Raw genomic sequence first — 16,226 nt, 5'->3', positions numbered from 1 at the left:
TTATTTCCCTCTTTGCAAAGGCAGGTTTCTGCTGCAGTGATAAAATCAGCAGGGAACGGATCCACCTTTTTGCATTGAAATCCTGCCAAAGTTATCTCTCACCTCTGGGAGAGAAGGAAGGGGGGGCTTGGTTTCATTAGGCAGCACATCTTTCCCCAACCTGCGCCCTCCAGAAGTTGTGTACTACAGTTCTCATCAACCCCAACCCAACATGGCCGTAAGATGCCGGGGGCTGATGGGGGTTGTACTTCAAGAGGGCTTTGCTAAGTGGGGCTGATGGGAATTGAAGTCCAAACTCCTGAATGACTCCAGGTTGGCCAAAGCTGATGTAGCAAGTTTGATTGTCCAGCTATCAGTGTTGGGACTCAGCTACATTAGTCAAGAAACAGCGTTTTGAATGCGTTATAAACATGCGGCACCAGATGGCGCTAGAGAGCAAAAAAAAAAATTCTAAGCCATTTTCCATAGCGTTTTTCTTTTCTTCTGATATAACAATTTCTTACTTTTTATAGCTTTTTCCCCCTGTGTGTAGATCCACCCTTGGTAAAAAGGCATATATTTGTGAAAATGTGGTACAAGAATGCTTTAAACTGGGGGACATGGCTTGCAAAGAATGTGTCCATTAGGAGAAACATGCACTAAAATTCAGATGGAATTCCATGAGGGATTTTTTTTTCAAACTGATGAGGGAGTTGGGTATGTTTAGGCAGGAGAAGAGAAGACTGAGAGGTGAAATGAGAGCCATTTTCAAATATCTGAAGGGCTGTAGAAGATGGAGGAAGCTGTTTCCCCCCTGCTCCAGACTGTAGGACCTGAACCAGTCGACTCAAGTTACCAGATTCTGACTGAATGTTAGTAAGGACTTTCTGATGATAAGAGCCGTCTGACCATAGAATGTACTCCCTCTGAAGATGGTGGACTCTCCTTCCTTGGGGGGGGGGGGGTTAAACAGAGGCTGAATGGCCATCTGTCAAGGATTCCTTAGAAGTGATTCCTGCATTGCTGGGGGGTTGGAGTAGACTGCCATCGGGCATCCCTTTCAACCCTATGATTCTATAATGCAGATTGTGGAGGCTAGACTTAACAACTGGAAAAATGAGAAACCAAGAAAAAAAACCAAAATGGACAGATTTGTCAATCCCTGAAAGGGAGAGTCCCAGAATTTACTCCCCATTTTGCCAGTCTGGGGCAAGAAAGCATAGGGGCAAGTCTGGGGCAAAAAACCATTTCACCCTCTGTTCATTAGAGGCAGGGCTGTTTCCATTCCGCTGCAGTTCATTTTCTTCTCAAAGATACATTATTCATCTCACTGCCGTCTGCAGCAAAAATCATCTAACTTGAGACAATTTAAGCAATCAGTTGCATTAATTACATTGTTGTTACATTGTTCTACCACATTCATTTGAATGCAAGGGGAACTTAATGCATTTTTTTGTGGGGTGGGGGTATAATCAATAATGTATCATTTACAAACTGAAGGCAACAACAGCCAGTTGACTGTTTTCCATTCTGGATACAGGACCAAAAAGCAAGCATAATCAAATTCCTTCTTCATTTCCGTCGGAATTTTCCAACATCCCTAGTTGCAACTCAGACGTTTGGGCTGCATCTTTTAAAACACACACACACACACACACACACACACACACACTCAGTGCAGTTTTCTCTGCTGTTCTTTTTTTCTGCTCCTGCTGGGCTGTGCACCTGGAGTGATTATTCCACTCCATGTCAAAATTGCCGCCTCCGGCGCTGTGACAACCCCCCACCTTGACCCAGCTGGTCTCATTTGGTGTATGAGAATCAGTATGGCTTGATGATTATATTATTGTTATTGCTGTTATTATTGAAGTCTCAAGGTGACTCGCAAATGGAGAAAAGGTACAATGTATGTTAAAACAAGATGAGCACTAAAAAGTGGTCCTCCGTCAATTCCCAAGCATCGACCCCGCACAACATCAAAACGATCATACAAAAACATCTGGCTGAAATAATCCCAGGGCAGCAAGGATAAAAAGTAACCATCAGATGTCCAGGAGAACAGGGAAAGTCTTTGCCCAGTGCCAGGAGTACCTTAGAGTCAGCACCAGGTGAGTCTCCCTGGGGAGAACATCCCATAAATCAATCCCACTCCCTCCAGGCAAGCAAGAGGCATGATCAGAATTCCTGGGGAAACATTGCAGGCAAAAGCATTCAAGTAGGGGGCAGAGCAGGGCTCATGGGAGGTGTGGCCTGGAGGCAAGGGGTGTGGCCTTGGAAGGAGGGGTGGCTAGGGAGACCTCAGATGATGGTACCAGGAAGAGTTGTTGCATGAGGTATTGGGCTCTTGAGCGTATATGAACCAGAGTTTATTTAGCATTATGTTCTTTCTCCTCAACCCTCCTTTTCTTGGCTAATAGCAAGAGCTTGAGCCTGGCTTGCAAGAGTGTTTCTGAGGATGTGCCAAGTGCCTTTCTCCTCCCATTGTGCCACCACAACTTCCCTAGACAAAACCACACATGCCCATGGCTAGATTGGAAGGGCATCCAGGCCACATCCCTATCAGGAGTACATCTCCTTGGAACTGGCATCTGTGTGATGTTCCTTAAGCCAGGTGAAAAGGGTAAGAAACTCCTCTGTCCTGTTCCTCTCTTCTCCCTGCTTCCTTAACGGTTAGGATCCAGTTTGTTGCCGGAAGCAGTGACAGTGTTGTCTTCTAAACCAGCAGAGACCAGAAGGCACCCGTGCAAAGGCTCCGATGCCAGCCTGAAAGACTTCTTCTGCTACTTATCAAGCAGCCCAAAAATGTGCGCCAGCCTCACCACTGAACCTGTCAATGGAAGAGTGAGGAAGCTCACTGAGTGACACAGAACTCCTCATTACAAGCCCAGTTTGTGCAGGCTTATTCTCTGTCCTCCCTTCATCCAAACAAGCATCACCAGAATCCCAGTTCTTTCCATAGATCACGTAGCTCAGTTAGTTACAGCATGGTGCTGATGATGCCAACGTCACAGGTTCGATCCCCGTCCAGGACAGCTGCATATTCCAGCGCTGCAGGGGACTAGATGATTTTTGGGGGTCCCTTCTATGATTCTATGAGTTCAAGGATGCTTTGCAGCCTGGCAAAACCACTTGCCCAGGGGTGGGGGGAGCAGGGCTGGTGAGGGGTGTGGCCTGTGGAGAAGAGTTGTGACCAGTGGAGGAGGGGTGTGGCCTGTGTAGGTATGGCTAGAAAAGGGGTGTGGCCTGTGGAGAGGGGTGTGGCCTGTGGATAGTCCCAAGGGCCCGAAAGAAAGGTCTGTCTGGAGGTTCTCATCTGGTCCCTACGTCTGAAATTTGCCACTGTGTCCTATGGCTTGAATGCACATATGACCTGAAGCACAGTAATAGCAGGAGCACGGGGGATCTGTGGCCCTGTCCACGACTCCCAACATCCACCAGTCCCAGCCAGCATGGTTGATGCTCAAGGATGATGGGAGTTGTAGTACTGACAGCATCTGGAGGGCCACTGGTTCCCCACCACTGGGTTATTGGGTAGAGGAGAGTCAAGTCTCAACAGCCTCACATGGGACAGGTGAGAGAGGTTGCATTTCCGAGCATGTCTAACTCTGGGTGGGGCTGCTGGATGGCGGGGAGGAAAGTTGCCATGTCAATGGCATGGTCAGGTGAGGTTCCTGTCTGGAGATCCCAAAGGGCTTTGTAATTTCCTTGGTGTCTTTCTCTGTTCATGCTCAGCATGTCTTGATGTCTTTACAAATTTATGCAGTAAATGTGGAATCCAAATGCTATCTCTGTGTTGCATTCTTTCCTCTCCAACCGAAAGCACCTTGGCTATGTTCGAGGCACCTAACTCTCAGGGACCGGCTGGGTGAGGAAGAGATGTGGGCGCTGCCTGCCCTGGAGCTCCTCACGGGTGATACAGAAGATGACTTAGACCCTGGGTCATGGTGGTGGGACACTGGGGGGCAGGCTGGGGGAAGGGATGAGCTGGGAAGCAAGCGCACTGCCTTGCCCCTGTGATTGAGAGGGCTGGTGCAGATGTGGATTTGAAACACACACACACACACACACACACACACACACAGACACACACACACAGCAACTTCCTTTCCCCATTTTTAATTTGAAATGGTCAGTTTTAAACCCTCCCCAGAGGCTCAGAGAGCAACAACATTTAGAAACAGATAATAAAAAAACTTCAATATAGTTCAGTTATTTACAACTACGTTTGTTTGTTTGTTTGTTTGTTTGTTTGTTTGTTTGTTTGTTTAAAAAGGAGGCACTGACTCCATACATTCAAAACAACATTTAATTAAATTTTGGCTGCCTTAGGTGTCAAGATCCCAGCAGTTCAAGCAGCTTTCCATTGTTAAAATCTGATGTTCAAATTTGCTCATGTGTGAAAGGACAAGAGCCAGCTCCAGGTTCGATGGAGCCCCCAGCAAAAGGGGGTCAAGTCCCTCCCTCATGATATCACCTCCCCACTGTCCCTATGGGCTTGCGTCATGACAACAGCTGAGAAGCTACTCGCCATTTAAATTCCCCCATGATGCAGTGCTCTGGAGGGATGCTACATTGGGTGCCCAGGGCATTGTTGGAAAATACAAAATGGCGGCGAGCTCCCTAACCACTGCTGCCATTAGTCTGCAGCCAAGGGAATAGGCAGATGAGAGAGAGAAATAATAGCCTCGGCAAGCCTTCGTGAGTTACCTGGACACCAGCAGCTGCTTGAGGGTGCTAGACCACCAATGCTGGAATGGAAAAGGGGCAAATTCTACATTGTCATTTATTCACATTTACAGTCTTCTCTTCTTCTGAGGAGCTCAGGGTAATGTACATGGGCCTCTCCCCTCTTTTCAATCCTCACAACAGCCCTGTGAGGTAGGCCTGGCTGACTGACCAGTCCAAGGTCCATCTTCACAACACTGAGTGCACAACCACCAATATTTCTCTGATAAAAATAGGGATGTCCTATCCTATAACAACAACAACAACAACAACTTTATTGTTCATACTCCACCCATCTGACTGAGTTGCCCCAGCCACTCTGGGCGGCTTCCAACATATATAAAAACATAATAAAACATTAAACATTTTAAAATTCCCCTTCAGATGTCTTCTAAAGGTTGTATAGTTACTTATCTCTTTTGGTGGGGGGGTCACATAACTCCATAATCTCCAACATTTCTCCAGTGGAAATAGGGGCATCCTAAGGAAAAGTGGGGCATTCAGGGATCAAATCAGAAACTGGGAAGACTTCTGTAAATCCCTGGGGAAAAGGGACACTTGGAGGGTCTGAGAATGATAGGGTGTGGAACCCAGGTTTCCCTCTCTGGGCTCAACAGTTGGGGGAACCGCGTGACAAGCAAGCCTTGTGCCTTTTGCCGTGGCAGCACACATTTGGGTCCCTGGTGGCCTCTCTTGTTAGAGGGGAAGGGTGCAGGACCCAGAGTTGAAGACTTAGGAGGCCTTGTCACAGCTTGCTGGCTTGTTCTCTAAGCAACACAACCACAGCTGGCTAGTTGAAAGTTGCTGGAAACCATAGGAGAAGAGATGGCTCTTGTGCTCAGATCATGTTCGCCAGTCCCCCAATTTGGGCATTTGGTTGGCCACTATGAGAACAGGAAGCTGGACCAGGTGGCCTGATCCGGCAGGTTCTCCTTAGGTTCTGGACTGGATAAGAAATGCCCAGAGGTTCCTAGGAGATCTTGCATCTGTTCAGGAAGCAGGGAAAAGGGGAAATCATCTCCCATGGCTTAAAGATTCCCCACCCACCCAAGGGAGACTGTGCCACAGATGCTTTGGTGCAAGCCATGATTTATGGGGCCATTTAGTGCTGCTGCGCCATCAGCTTTTGGCAAGGCGTCCCCGGGGAGCTGGGCTTTGTGGCTTTTGCTGCACTCAGAAACGTGGTTCGTGAAGCTATTATCTCTCTGCACTCCCAGCAAGCCAGGAGCCTGGTCCGACAGCCTTCCCCACTCCCCACTGCCCCAAATATCACTCCAGCGGCAAGGAGGGGCTGTGTGAGCCGTGTGCCACATTGCAAATATAATGCCCCGCCTGATGGCTCCCCTAGTGCAAGCAAACACCTGCTTCCGGTGGCCTGTCCTAAGCCTGCCCTCAGCTCCCTGGGGGGAAACCTATTTCTGGTCCTTTCACTAGACTGCCCCTGTGTGAGTCACAGCTGCCTGCACTTACAGTAAAAACAGGCGTAATGTTTTCAGAGAGGTGGGAGGGCCGCCATCGCTGCCCTCAAAACACACAGAGACATTTCTCTCCAGCCTTGGAGAAGGTGGGGGACAAAAAAAAAACAGTTGAACAGGCAGGTTTTCAGTGAGATTCGGGTTGAATCAAGCTTTCGGAGGGCTGGAGCTCATTGGAAGAGCGTCTGCTTTGAGTGCAGAAGGTCCCAGATTCAATCCCTAGAATCTCTAGGTAGGGGTGGGAGAAATCCCCTGCCTGAAACCCTGGAGAGCTGCTAAACTAGCAGAAAAGGGAAAAAAGAAATGGAGGGGAGTGACAAAAAATGAGAGGGTTGTATCCAAGGTACCACTAAGGGCAGATTCATACTGCAATGTTTAATGGATTGAAAGTGCTATATTTCCCAGCGCCCTTCACAAACTTCAGTTCCCAGGATTCTGCAAGGGAAGGCACACGCTTTCCATCTGCTGTGGATGCACTTTAAATGCATGGTGTGGAATCTGCCCTGAGTTCGCCAGTTAGCTTGTTCTGGTAATGAAACATTTTGCTCCGTGGGCCCGTTGCTGTGCAAGAGACAGATGAAGGTGTTTTCTGCACAAAAGATTGCACGGTCTGTTGCCCAGAGAGTTTCCGCTGGTGCACCTGCTGTGTTGAATTGCTGTGCAACTTTAAAAACTTGGGCTCGTGGGCAGAAAGACTGGACAGAGCCCAGAGAGGAAAAGAAGACCTCTTCCAAAACAGTGCAAAGAAATCACTGCGTCTCACCTGCGAAGCATCTCAAAGTGTTCCCTGGCCTCCCAGAACCACCTGCCACCACAGGAAATAGGGTTAGTTAACTGCATTTTGTAGTCTGCACATCTCTCTCTTTGTGGGGGGACAGGTAGTGCTGTTTTCATTTCCCATATATTCCAAGCAGTGGCAGCCAGTGCCCCTTGGCATTGGAGTAGGTGGCGCCAAAGCCAATGACAGGCAAAGCCAGTTTAATTATAACTTTGTCCACATCCCCCTCCCTGTTGAGTCTTGCAAGGGATAACCGGGGGCAGCCAACACCTTTCCCTTGACTGGGTGTAAGTAAGAAGCCAGGGAGGTAGGAGGCTTGCCAAGGGCAGACTGAGTTTGGCAGGGCTGTACCCGATTCACTCCAAAGGACCGCTCACCCCTTCTGAATCTCAGATTCTCCAACAGAATGCTTAAGTTATTTAAGGCTGAATCCTTATCTAACAAGACATCACGGCATTTGAAAGACTGTGTTTGGCTGTACACCAACTAGCTTGTTCTGAATCCACCGGATCAAAGGAGTTCTTGTTGTTTTCAAACTGACAGTCCTGGGCTGTTTGCTTGCTGCAACCGTGTGATCAAATGCAAAGGGGTACTCAATGCTAAACTAACATATGTTATACAGGCGCTGGGGAATCACAGGCTGAACGTTTCCACAAAAGCTTTAACAGGGCGAGGAAGAGGCACACCTGCAGCAGGAGAAACTTTCTTGCACTGCAAGAGTTTGGCAAAGAAACCAGGAGATGTGATCAGGAGGACCCCGCAGTTGTTGCATTGCACACACACACTGCTCCTAGCACCGTGGCAAATTGCTAGGGCATGGCCCCAATCCACAGTGAGGCACAGTTGCACACCAACAAGGGGGGGCACACACTGGGGGCAAGGAACCTGCCTCCTGTGCTACGAAAGAAACTGCCAATTCTGCGCCGGGAATAGATTCTGCGATCTCAGTTATACAAAATGCCCACAATATCTCCTATTCCCACAGAACATATTCTCTGATGTGCTTTTCTCAAATTAATTTCCCGCAATTTATTGGAAATCGGCTACATGAAGTCATCCAGGCCCACCAAAAGTGAGATGCAGCCAGATGCCTCCTTGACTTCTACGGTTTTGGTGGCCATTGCCTGTGGCAACCGTAAGGGATAGAAACTTGTTCTTTTAAAATAAGGATTAGGGAATGTTACTGGAGTCCTAATTCCCATCGTCCCTCACTATGGGTCATGCCAACTAGAACCAGGATTCTGTGGCGTAGCGTGGGGGGTGCAGGGGGGGCCGGCCACACCGGCCGCAACATTTGGGCGGGGGGCGCGCTCGCACTCGCAGCTCTCTGCCCCTACCTGGCTCACTCACTCTCTCTCACTGCAGTGCTGGCTGTGCGAATCCGATCCGAGCCGCCGGGTCGCCGCCCACTGTGGAGGGGAGGGTGCCAGGCGTGCGGTGTGGTGCGGAGAGAGAGCGAGGGACTATCTGGGGGAGGGACAGTGCAGCGGATGGGGGGCGCAAATTACTTGCCTTGCCCCGGGTGCTGACAACCCACGCTACGCCACTGCCGGGATTCGAACAACCTATGAGGGCCACAGGTTCCTCATCCCTTTTATAAACACCCAACGCCTGAATTTTTCCAGGATGCTGTGCCCACAATCTGTGCTTCTATAGATTTGTAACATGTACCCCCCCACACACACAAAACCACGGGACTAAGTGTGCCTCCTTTGTAAGGAGAAAGTGATCCAAGAGAGGACACTTCAGGAATTACTTGTACATCTGGCACAGATTCACGCAAGCGCCCTCAAGATGCTGTTCAACTACACCTTCTACTGTCACAGACTATTGGCAATGCTGGCTGGAGCTGATGGGAGTTGGAGTCCAACATATGAAGGGCACCATGTTGGATATAGAGCGTAGGCTGGGTGCAGCTAGGAGGAGATCAAAGACATTTTTCCATCCTTTCTCTGTCTGTCTGTCTATCTGTCTGTCTGTCTGTCTGTCTGTCTCCCTCTCTCTCCACAACCAACCAAACCTGCCTCCCAAGCCCCAACTCTGCATCCAAAGCCATCCAACTTGCAAGGCAGGCAATGGATCCCCTTACTTATGTAAACACACCATTACAATACGGAACAAACATGGGGTGCGTGTGTCCCACCTAAGGGTGGTGGGGCACCAGGTCAGCTGCTGCCTTTGCTTCCTCTTTGTGGTGCTCAAAGTCATCGTGGGCCTTCTGCAGATCCTGAATGACTTCTAAGAGTTGGGCAGTGGCTGCCATCCTCCGAGCGCTTGCATCTGGGGGTGGGGCCAGGGAGGTGGAGGAGAAAGCGAGAGAAGATGCAGAAGATTATTTGCTGCCTTGGAGGTACATATTCTCCATCGGGTGTCCTCTCCCATCAACTGTCAACAGAGGGCAGCCATTCCACCAGGCTGCCTTGGCGGGAGAGGTGGGAAACAGGTCTTGTTGCATCAGCTCCACCCGGCACCTCCTGCCCCTGAATTGCACCATCTGGTCATTGTAGGAACAGCTGTTTAGAAATGAGTGTCTGAGGTTTTTTAATAGACTTTCCTCTTCCTTCCCTGTCCCTTTTTCCTTGTGTGCCGTGTTGTGGTTGTGAGCCTGCATGGGCAGGGTTTGTCTTGTTCTGACTCCACATAAGCCACTCTGAGGAGCGGGGTACCCATGCTCTAAACAAATGAATGAATACTCTTCCAGAGTCCTGATGGATCCGGCCACTAACAGGTCATTGCCACAGTAGCCAACCCGGGGCCTTGTTTTGTGAAGATGTAAAAGTAGCATTTACTTACATAATCTAGTTCTTGAAGCAGCCATTTCAGTAGCAAAAATGAAGGCAGGTTTATAACTACTATCTAAGTCACACAAGTTAAGCTCAAAAATGGCGTCTGAGCTGCAGAGCTCAGACATGCCTATGAGGTCAGCATGGATGGAAGCACAATGAAGAAAGAGAAGGCTGCCTGGGCAGGAAGGAAGTATGTAGTGAAACAGCTTCCTGCCAAGGCAGATAAAGGAAATGATCTCACAAAGTTCTCTCTAGCATATTTTACAGAGAAGCTCTGTGAGCCTCAGCCCCTTTGTGTGCCTATCTGGCAAAACATGAATTGTTGCTTTCACTGCAATGATGTCCCACAAATCCCATACACGGCATGTGCTGGGAACTGCAAGGAATGAGAGGGCTCCTGTGCTTGGGGTTTCAGTGGCCACTGTGAGAACAGGAAGCTGGACTAGATGAGCCCCTGGGCTGATCCAGCAGGCCCTGCTTATGTCCTTATGGTGGGGCAGAGCCCCATTCACCTTTGTGGACCAGTCTCCGTTGGCAATAGTCAATCCTCTGGCACAATATGTCAATCTGAGACTGGCCAAATGGATAGAACCTGGACGGAGAATGATGAAATGCAAGACTCAACTGAAGACGCTGTAGATTCAGATGCAGAAGATGCATCTAAGAGCCCACCGGGGATGGGAAGTGACCTATGTGGCCTTCGGTTCTCAGCACAGGAGCGAAATCCTGCTGGGCTCCCCTAGGAACTGTCAAGTCTTGTTGAACTTCAGAGAAGCCCCCATCCCATTGGCCCATCGTCAAGACTTTCATTTGGAGGCCCCCACCTCGTCCCTCCTTACTACCTCAAGGACGCTTTGCTTTCCAGCCTTGTGAACATTGGTCAACCATCCAGGAGATGGAATCGTTCACACTTGATTAAGGACGCACAGAGCCTTCATTGTCATGCGATGGCAGAGCGGAAGAGACCTCATCATTCCCATGGAGCCGGGAGACCCACTGGGGAGGGCCAAGGTCCTTAATTTCCAGCTTTCAGGAGACCGAGGGAATGCTAAGTTTGGAATTTGTCAGTTGGACACACAACAGAGCGTAAAGCTAGCCCCACACTACAGCACGGATTGGCCGAGCTGCTGTGATATCACTCAGCTTTCCCAAAGGGGAAGGGGAGAGAAGATCCGGCAACAAAAGGCTGGCAAACAGCAGCTTTTGTGAGGGGAGTGAAAGGTGAATTTTCTGGGAGTGCATCAACGTGCCTCTTTTTGCTGGTAGCACAATGGTCCTTGAAACCATGAGGCAATTCCTTCCCATGAGGGAGGTGCTGCAAGATCTCTGGCAGAGAGAGCATAAAGATCTATGGAGAAAGGAGATCCTGAAGCAAACTGCAAACTGCAGTTTGTTGAGAGTGCTGAGAGTTGTTAGGAGACCCCCCCCACAGAACTACAATTCCCAGAGTTCCTTGAGAAGAACGATTCATTGTTAAACTACTCTGGGGATTGTAGTTCTGTGAGAGTAACACTCTTCTTCTTGGGAAGAAGCCGAATGGAAGCCCTTGGAAAAACTCTCCCAGAACTACACAGTCAATCAGAGCATGTGCTACCTCAGCAAGGATCATGTCAGTGCCTCGTTGCTAAGCAACACCTCCACTCACCGGCTTGGCTAGTTGACTAACACAGAGTTAACCCTTAAGTTGCACTTGGCATGATCTCCGCTGTTCTCTGTTAAGGATTCTGGTGACTGTTAGTGGGCTGAGAAGGCAGTAAATTTAGGAGGCCTCTGTTTAAAGCATAGTGATGCTGGCAGCCAATGACCACCAGACATCCTCAGCTGAGGACCACCGAGGCAAACCAGGACAGTTGGAGAGAGAGGCAGAGAGAATGCTGGCTGCGGTAGTGAGACCTGCCAGCAACTCGCATCCTTATTACTCATTTCCTTACTCAAGGCAGCTCACAGTTTTACATAACAGGCAGGATACAGCAGGGAATAGGAAAAGGGAAATAAGCAGAATTCGGGTCCTGGAGCTGCTGACATAGGCTGCTCTGGGAGGGGAGCATCCAAATCTCAGTGGGTCCCAGGGATGCTGACAGAGGAGGTTTCACTGCCTCATCTCTTCCCTCTGAAGCAGCCAGGTGGACACCAATTGGATCAGACCCTCTACCCAAAGGGGCTGCCCACCTTTATAGGCCTATGGGAACATTTGGAATTTTGAGGGAGTTTTGTGGGTGCTGGCAGAACTGATCTGAGTCTTGAAAAGCCCATAGAGCTGAAGCAGGAAGTGAGATAGAGTGTCCCTCTTCCAACTTCCTCCTTCAGCTCTATGGGCTTTTTCAAGGGGGGAGGGAGGAGGTAACTATGCTAACCAGCTTGTGACCAAGGGGGCAGGGAGTGGGGTGGGGCTCATAGGCTTTGTGGGCATAAGGAGAAGACTAGAAGAGTTCCACTGTGCCCAAGGGCACCATGTTGGAAACAGCTGCTCGCTCGCTCTTCCTCTGGAAGAACTTTCTAAAAGCAAGTTTTTTAAATCACTATGCTGAGCGCAACAGCAAAAACAGAGACATGAAATCTGATAAGGGTATCAAATTCCACTTCCCCACTTTTGCTCACACAAAAGCTGGCAACGTTTAGTGACAGCACCCCTCCCCAAAATGTCACGGGAACTGTTTATTATTTTATTTTAAAGGATTTTAAGCAACGCTGTTTACAGGAAGGCTCTCAGGACAATGAGTCGCAAGTCAGCCCCTGTCCTCAGGCTTACAGTGCTGTGACCCAAAAGGAGAAAGGGAGGAGGGAGGAGGAGGAAAAAGGCAAACTCGGGCTTAAAGTTCTTGTAATGACCGTAGAAGTTGAAACGAGCAAAATCCAGGCGCTATGGCGATGGATGGGAGGTAGTTCCAGAATGAGCAATGAGAAAACCTCACAGGCTGAGCTGCATTACACACATCATGTGTGATGGCCTGGGAATCAGATTCAGAGGCTGAACCTGAGGAATCCCAGCCCACACAGGAGTCCCTGCCTCCAGGACCAGCTGAGCCGGGGCTGGGGCTTGAACCTGAAGGGCCCTCACCTGTGCCGGATCCTCAGGAGCAGACACCAGATGAATCTGCTCTGGCTCCGGAGGTGATGGAGGACCCATTGCCTGCAGGTGCTCCACTCCCAGCCCTGTCAGGGGAAGGTGAGGTTGCCTCTGAGTCCGGTAACCCTCCAGCCTCTCCTGAGCTGCAGAGGCTCAGGGCAGAGAGGCGGAGGGAACTAAGTTCTCGTAGGAGGAGTGCTCTCCTCCAGGCCAGGCCACCCTATGCCTCAGAGGAGATAAAAGCCAGCCAGCCCAGTCCCAGGTTGCGGGAGCAACATTGTTGGTAGCCTGTTCCTGCCAGCACCCTGTCCTGCTCTTCTGCCAGAGTTCCTGACCACGCCCGACTCCTTGCCTTGGACCCCGCTTCAGACTTGACGGACAGCCTCCATACCACACCCTCGACCTCAGACTGGACTCGGACCACACCGCACGGTAACCCCCCCGGGACCAGCACATCATGCAAGCATAATCACAATGCCAGGAAGTCAAACCCTGGATTTGGAGGCAGAATTACAGAATTACAGAATTCTGACTCAACTTACATCTCTGACAACAGAAGAGGAATAGAGACCTACCTTTCTGGGCCCCACTGCTTTGCTCCTGTGTGGCCCCCGTGCTTGAAAACTCCAGGTATTTCTCCCTAGGGAAAGGCAGGAATAATTTGATACAGGGCTGCAAGCTAATTGGTCGGTGCAATCAAACTCCCAAGGGCTGCAACCCAATACACTACAGGCAGGGAGGCTTCTTCAGCCATTCTTCATTCCATTCTGGACAACCTTCTGAGGGCCACATGCCAGGGGTGGGCGGAGACAGAGGCAAAAGTGGGTGGAGCAACGGATGTAAATTTTACCTCTGTAGAGTAGGCTAGTTTCTATACACATTCAAATACCCTTATCTATCCTTCCATGCAGGCAAGCAAGAGGCTTCATCAGAGTTCAAGGGCACATTCCAGCCAGGCAAAGAACACTCAAGGAGGGTACGAGGCAGGGCTGGTAAGGGGTGTGGCCTGATGAGGGGGTGTGGCCAAGCATCCGATAAAGAGAAGATGAATTGACTCTTGAGCTCAAGTTTCCCTTGCTTGTTATTTACACTTCCCAGGGAGCCAGTATCATGGAAGGCAATGGGGCTTACTTCTGAGAAAACATGCAAAGGACTGCATTTTCAATCTTTAAATTGCAGGCTTTAAAAAACAAGCCAACATACAACAATTCTGCCCCCAAAGAAGCCCCAAGTGTCATTTTATTTAAGCTGATTTATTTAAGTATGTTTTTTGGGTTTTTTTATAAATAAGTGAAAAAATATATTAAAAATTGGGGGGGAGCATGCTAGTTCTGTTTCCATGGGAAATAATAGTTACTGACTCTAAGAACCACCTTCACTTTAAGGCAAAGGGACAAGGCATTCACACAAAGGAAACACTTTTTATTTAAACAGAAAAAAATATATACAGTGGTATAGGTAAAGGTAAAGGGACCCCTGACCATTAGGTCCAGTCGTGGCCAACTCTGGGGTTGCGGCGCTCATCTCACTTTATTGGCCGAGGGAGCCGGTGTACAGCTTCTGGGTCATGTGGCCAGCATGACTAAGCCGCTTCTGGTGAACCAGAGCAGAGCACGGAAACGGCGTTTACCTTCCCGCCGGAGCACTACCTATTTATCTACTTGCACTTTGAGGTGCTTTCAAACTGCTAGGTTGGCAGGATCAGGGATCGAGCAATGGGAGCTCACCCCGTCACGGGGATTCGAACCGCCAACCTTCTGATCGGCAAGTCCTAGGTTCTGTGGTTTAACCCACAGCGCCACCCGCATCCCATATACAGTGGTACCTCGGGTTAAGAACTTAATTCATTCTGGAAGTCCATTCTTAACCTGAAACCGTTCTTAACTTGAAGCACCACATCAGCTAATGGGGCCGCCGCGCCACCGCCGTGCAATTTCTGTTCTCATCCTGAAGCAAAGTTCTTAACCCAAGGTACTATTTCTGGGTTATCGGGGTCTGTAACCTGAAGCGTCTGTAACCTGAAGCGTCTGTAACCCGAGGTACCACTGTACTCTATTTCTTTATTACAATTTTGCATTGGGAAATGTGCTGAAGGCCCAACCATCAGATCTGGCAGCAGGAAGCCATCCGCTCCGCTCGCTTCTCTAGCAGATCGATGCTATCAATCACGCGGCTCATTCAGATGGGAGCGACGTCACAACAGGCGCAACAACGGGAGAGTGAAGCAGCAATCAAAAACTCCATCACTCATAGCCCAGAAGGCCCGGGCCCTCCGATTATCCATTACAGTTTTTACTTGAATTGACAAGACAAGTAATTAAACTCGAGAACCAGAGGAAATTGCCGTTCATTCTACAGCCTGCTCATGTGCCTCCCTTAACAGGGTGTGGGATGTTACTTCATGGGGAGAGATGACCACAAGCTTTGTATTATGCTTTGCAATGCCGAAGGCTGGATCCCTGCCATCTCTTGCTAAAATGGAGATAGGGACATAAGGAGAGACCTTCTGGATCAGGCCAGTGGCCCACCTGGTCCAGCATGAACCAATAGTGCTTTAGCCATGCTCGGTGCTTTTCTTCTGGGGGGGGGGTACACATACCCCTAAACATTTTGTGAATCTTTGTACTTTTGTCCATTTATTGTACAGTGGTACCTTGGTTCTCAAACTTAATCCGTTCTGAAAGTCCGTTCCAAAAGCAAAGCGTTCCAAATCCAAGGCATGTTTTCCCATAGAAAGTAATGCAAAATGGACTAATCTGTTCCAGACTTTAAAAAACAACCCCTAAAGCAGTAATTTAACATGAATTTTACTATCTAACAAGACCACTGATCCATAAAATGAAAGCAATAAACAATGTACTGCAGTCACACAATCAATCCGTAGCTGAACTGGGTTCCACACAGTCACAGAAACAAAGCCGCAAAAACGAGAACGCAAAATAAATAACAAAAACAGACAGACCCCAGCGTAACACTCAAAATGGAAGTGTGGCCCTCAAAATGGAAGTGTAGCACTTGAAACAGAGCACGTTTGGCTTCCCGAAAAATGTTCGCAAACAGGAACACTTACTTCCGGGTTTGCAGTGTTTGGGTTCCAAGTTGTTTGAGTACCAAGGTGTTTGAGAACCAAGGTACCACTGTATTTATTTTCCCCCATTTGAACTATAAAATGGTGATTTTCTTGAGTCAAAATGAGAGTACCCCTAAACATTTTTCAAAGAAAAAAAGCACTGGCATTGCTGGCCACAGGCAAAGCTGTCTGTGGACAAATGCCAGCTCCCTCGGCCTGAGCGGCATACTCCATAGTCGCTTTTGACTGGACTTCACCGTCCAGGGGTCCTTTACCTCTACCTCTCAGCATGGCCAACCAGATGCCCCAATGAAAAGCCCACAAGCAGGGCCTGAGCACAAGAGCC

The 16,226-nt window shown here is 49.2% G+C and overlaps 1 protein-coding gene across 2 annotated transcripts in view; it reads right to left on the bottom strand.

The window, feature by feature from the left end:
* Positions 1-8,512: 8,512 nt before the first annotated feature.
* The window catches only part of RASAL1 (RAS protein activator like 1), a 69,601-nt gene continuing 61,887 nt past the window's right edge, over positions 8,513-16,226 (bottom strand). Inside the window, exons 20-21 of one of the 2 annotated variants that reach the window (XM_083417652.1) lie at positions 13,386-13,450; positions 8,513-9,237 (exon numbers count right to left, since the gene is read on the bottom strand). In XM_083417652.1, the coding sequence (XP_083273778.1) occupies positions 9,101-9,237; positions 13,386-13,450 (202 nt within the window). In that variant the 3' untranslated portion in view covers positions 8,513-9,100. The remainder of the gene's footprint in view (positions 9,238-13,385; positions 13,451-16,226) is intronic. The other variant, XM_083417653.1, reaches the window with a different exon arrangement.

The sequence above is a fragment of the Podarcis tiliguerta genome (assembly GCF_965153285.1).
Source record: "Podarcis tiliguerta genome assembly, chromosome: 16".
Lineage (NCBI taxonomy): Eukaryota > Metazoa > Chordata > Lepidosauria > Squamata > Lacertidae > Podarcis > Podarcis tiliguerta.
The sequence above is the reverse complement of the archived record's forward strand: the minus strand, read 5'-3'. Positions and strand labels throughout refer to the sequence as shown.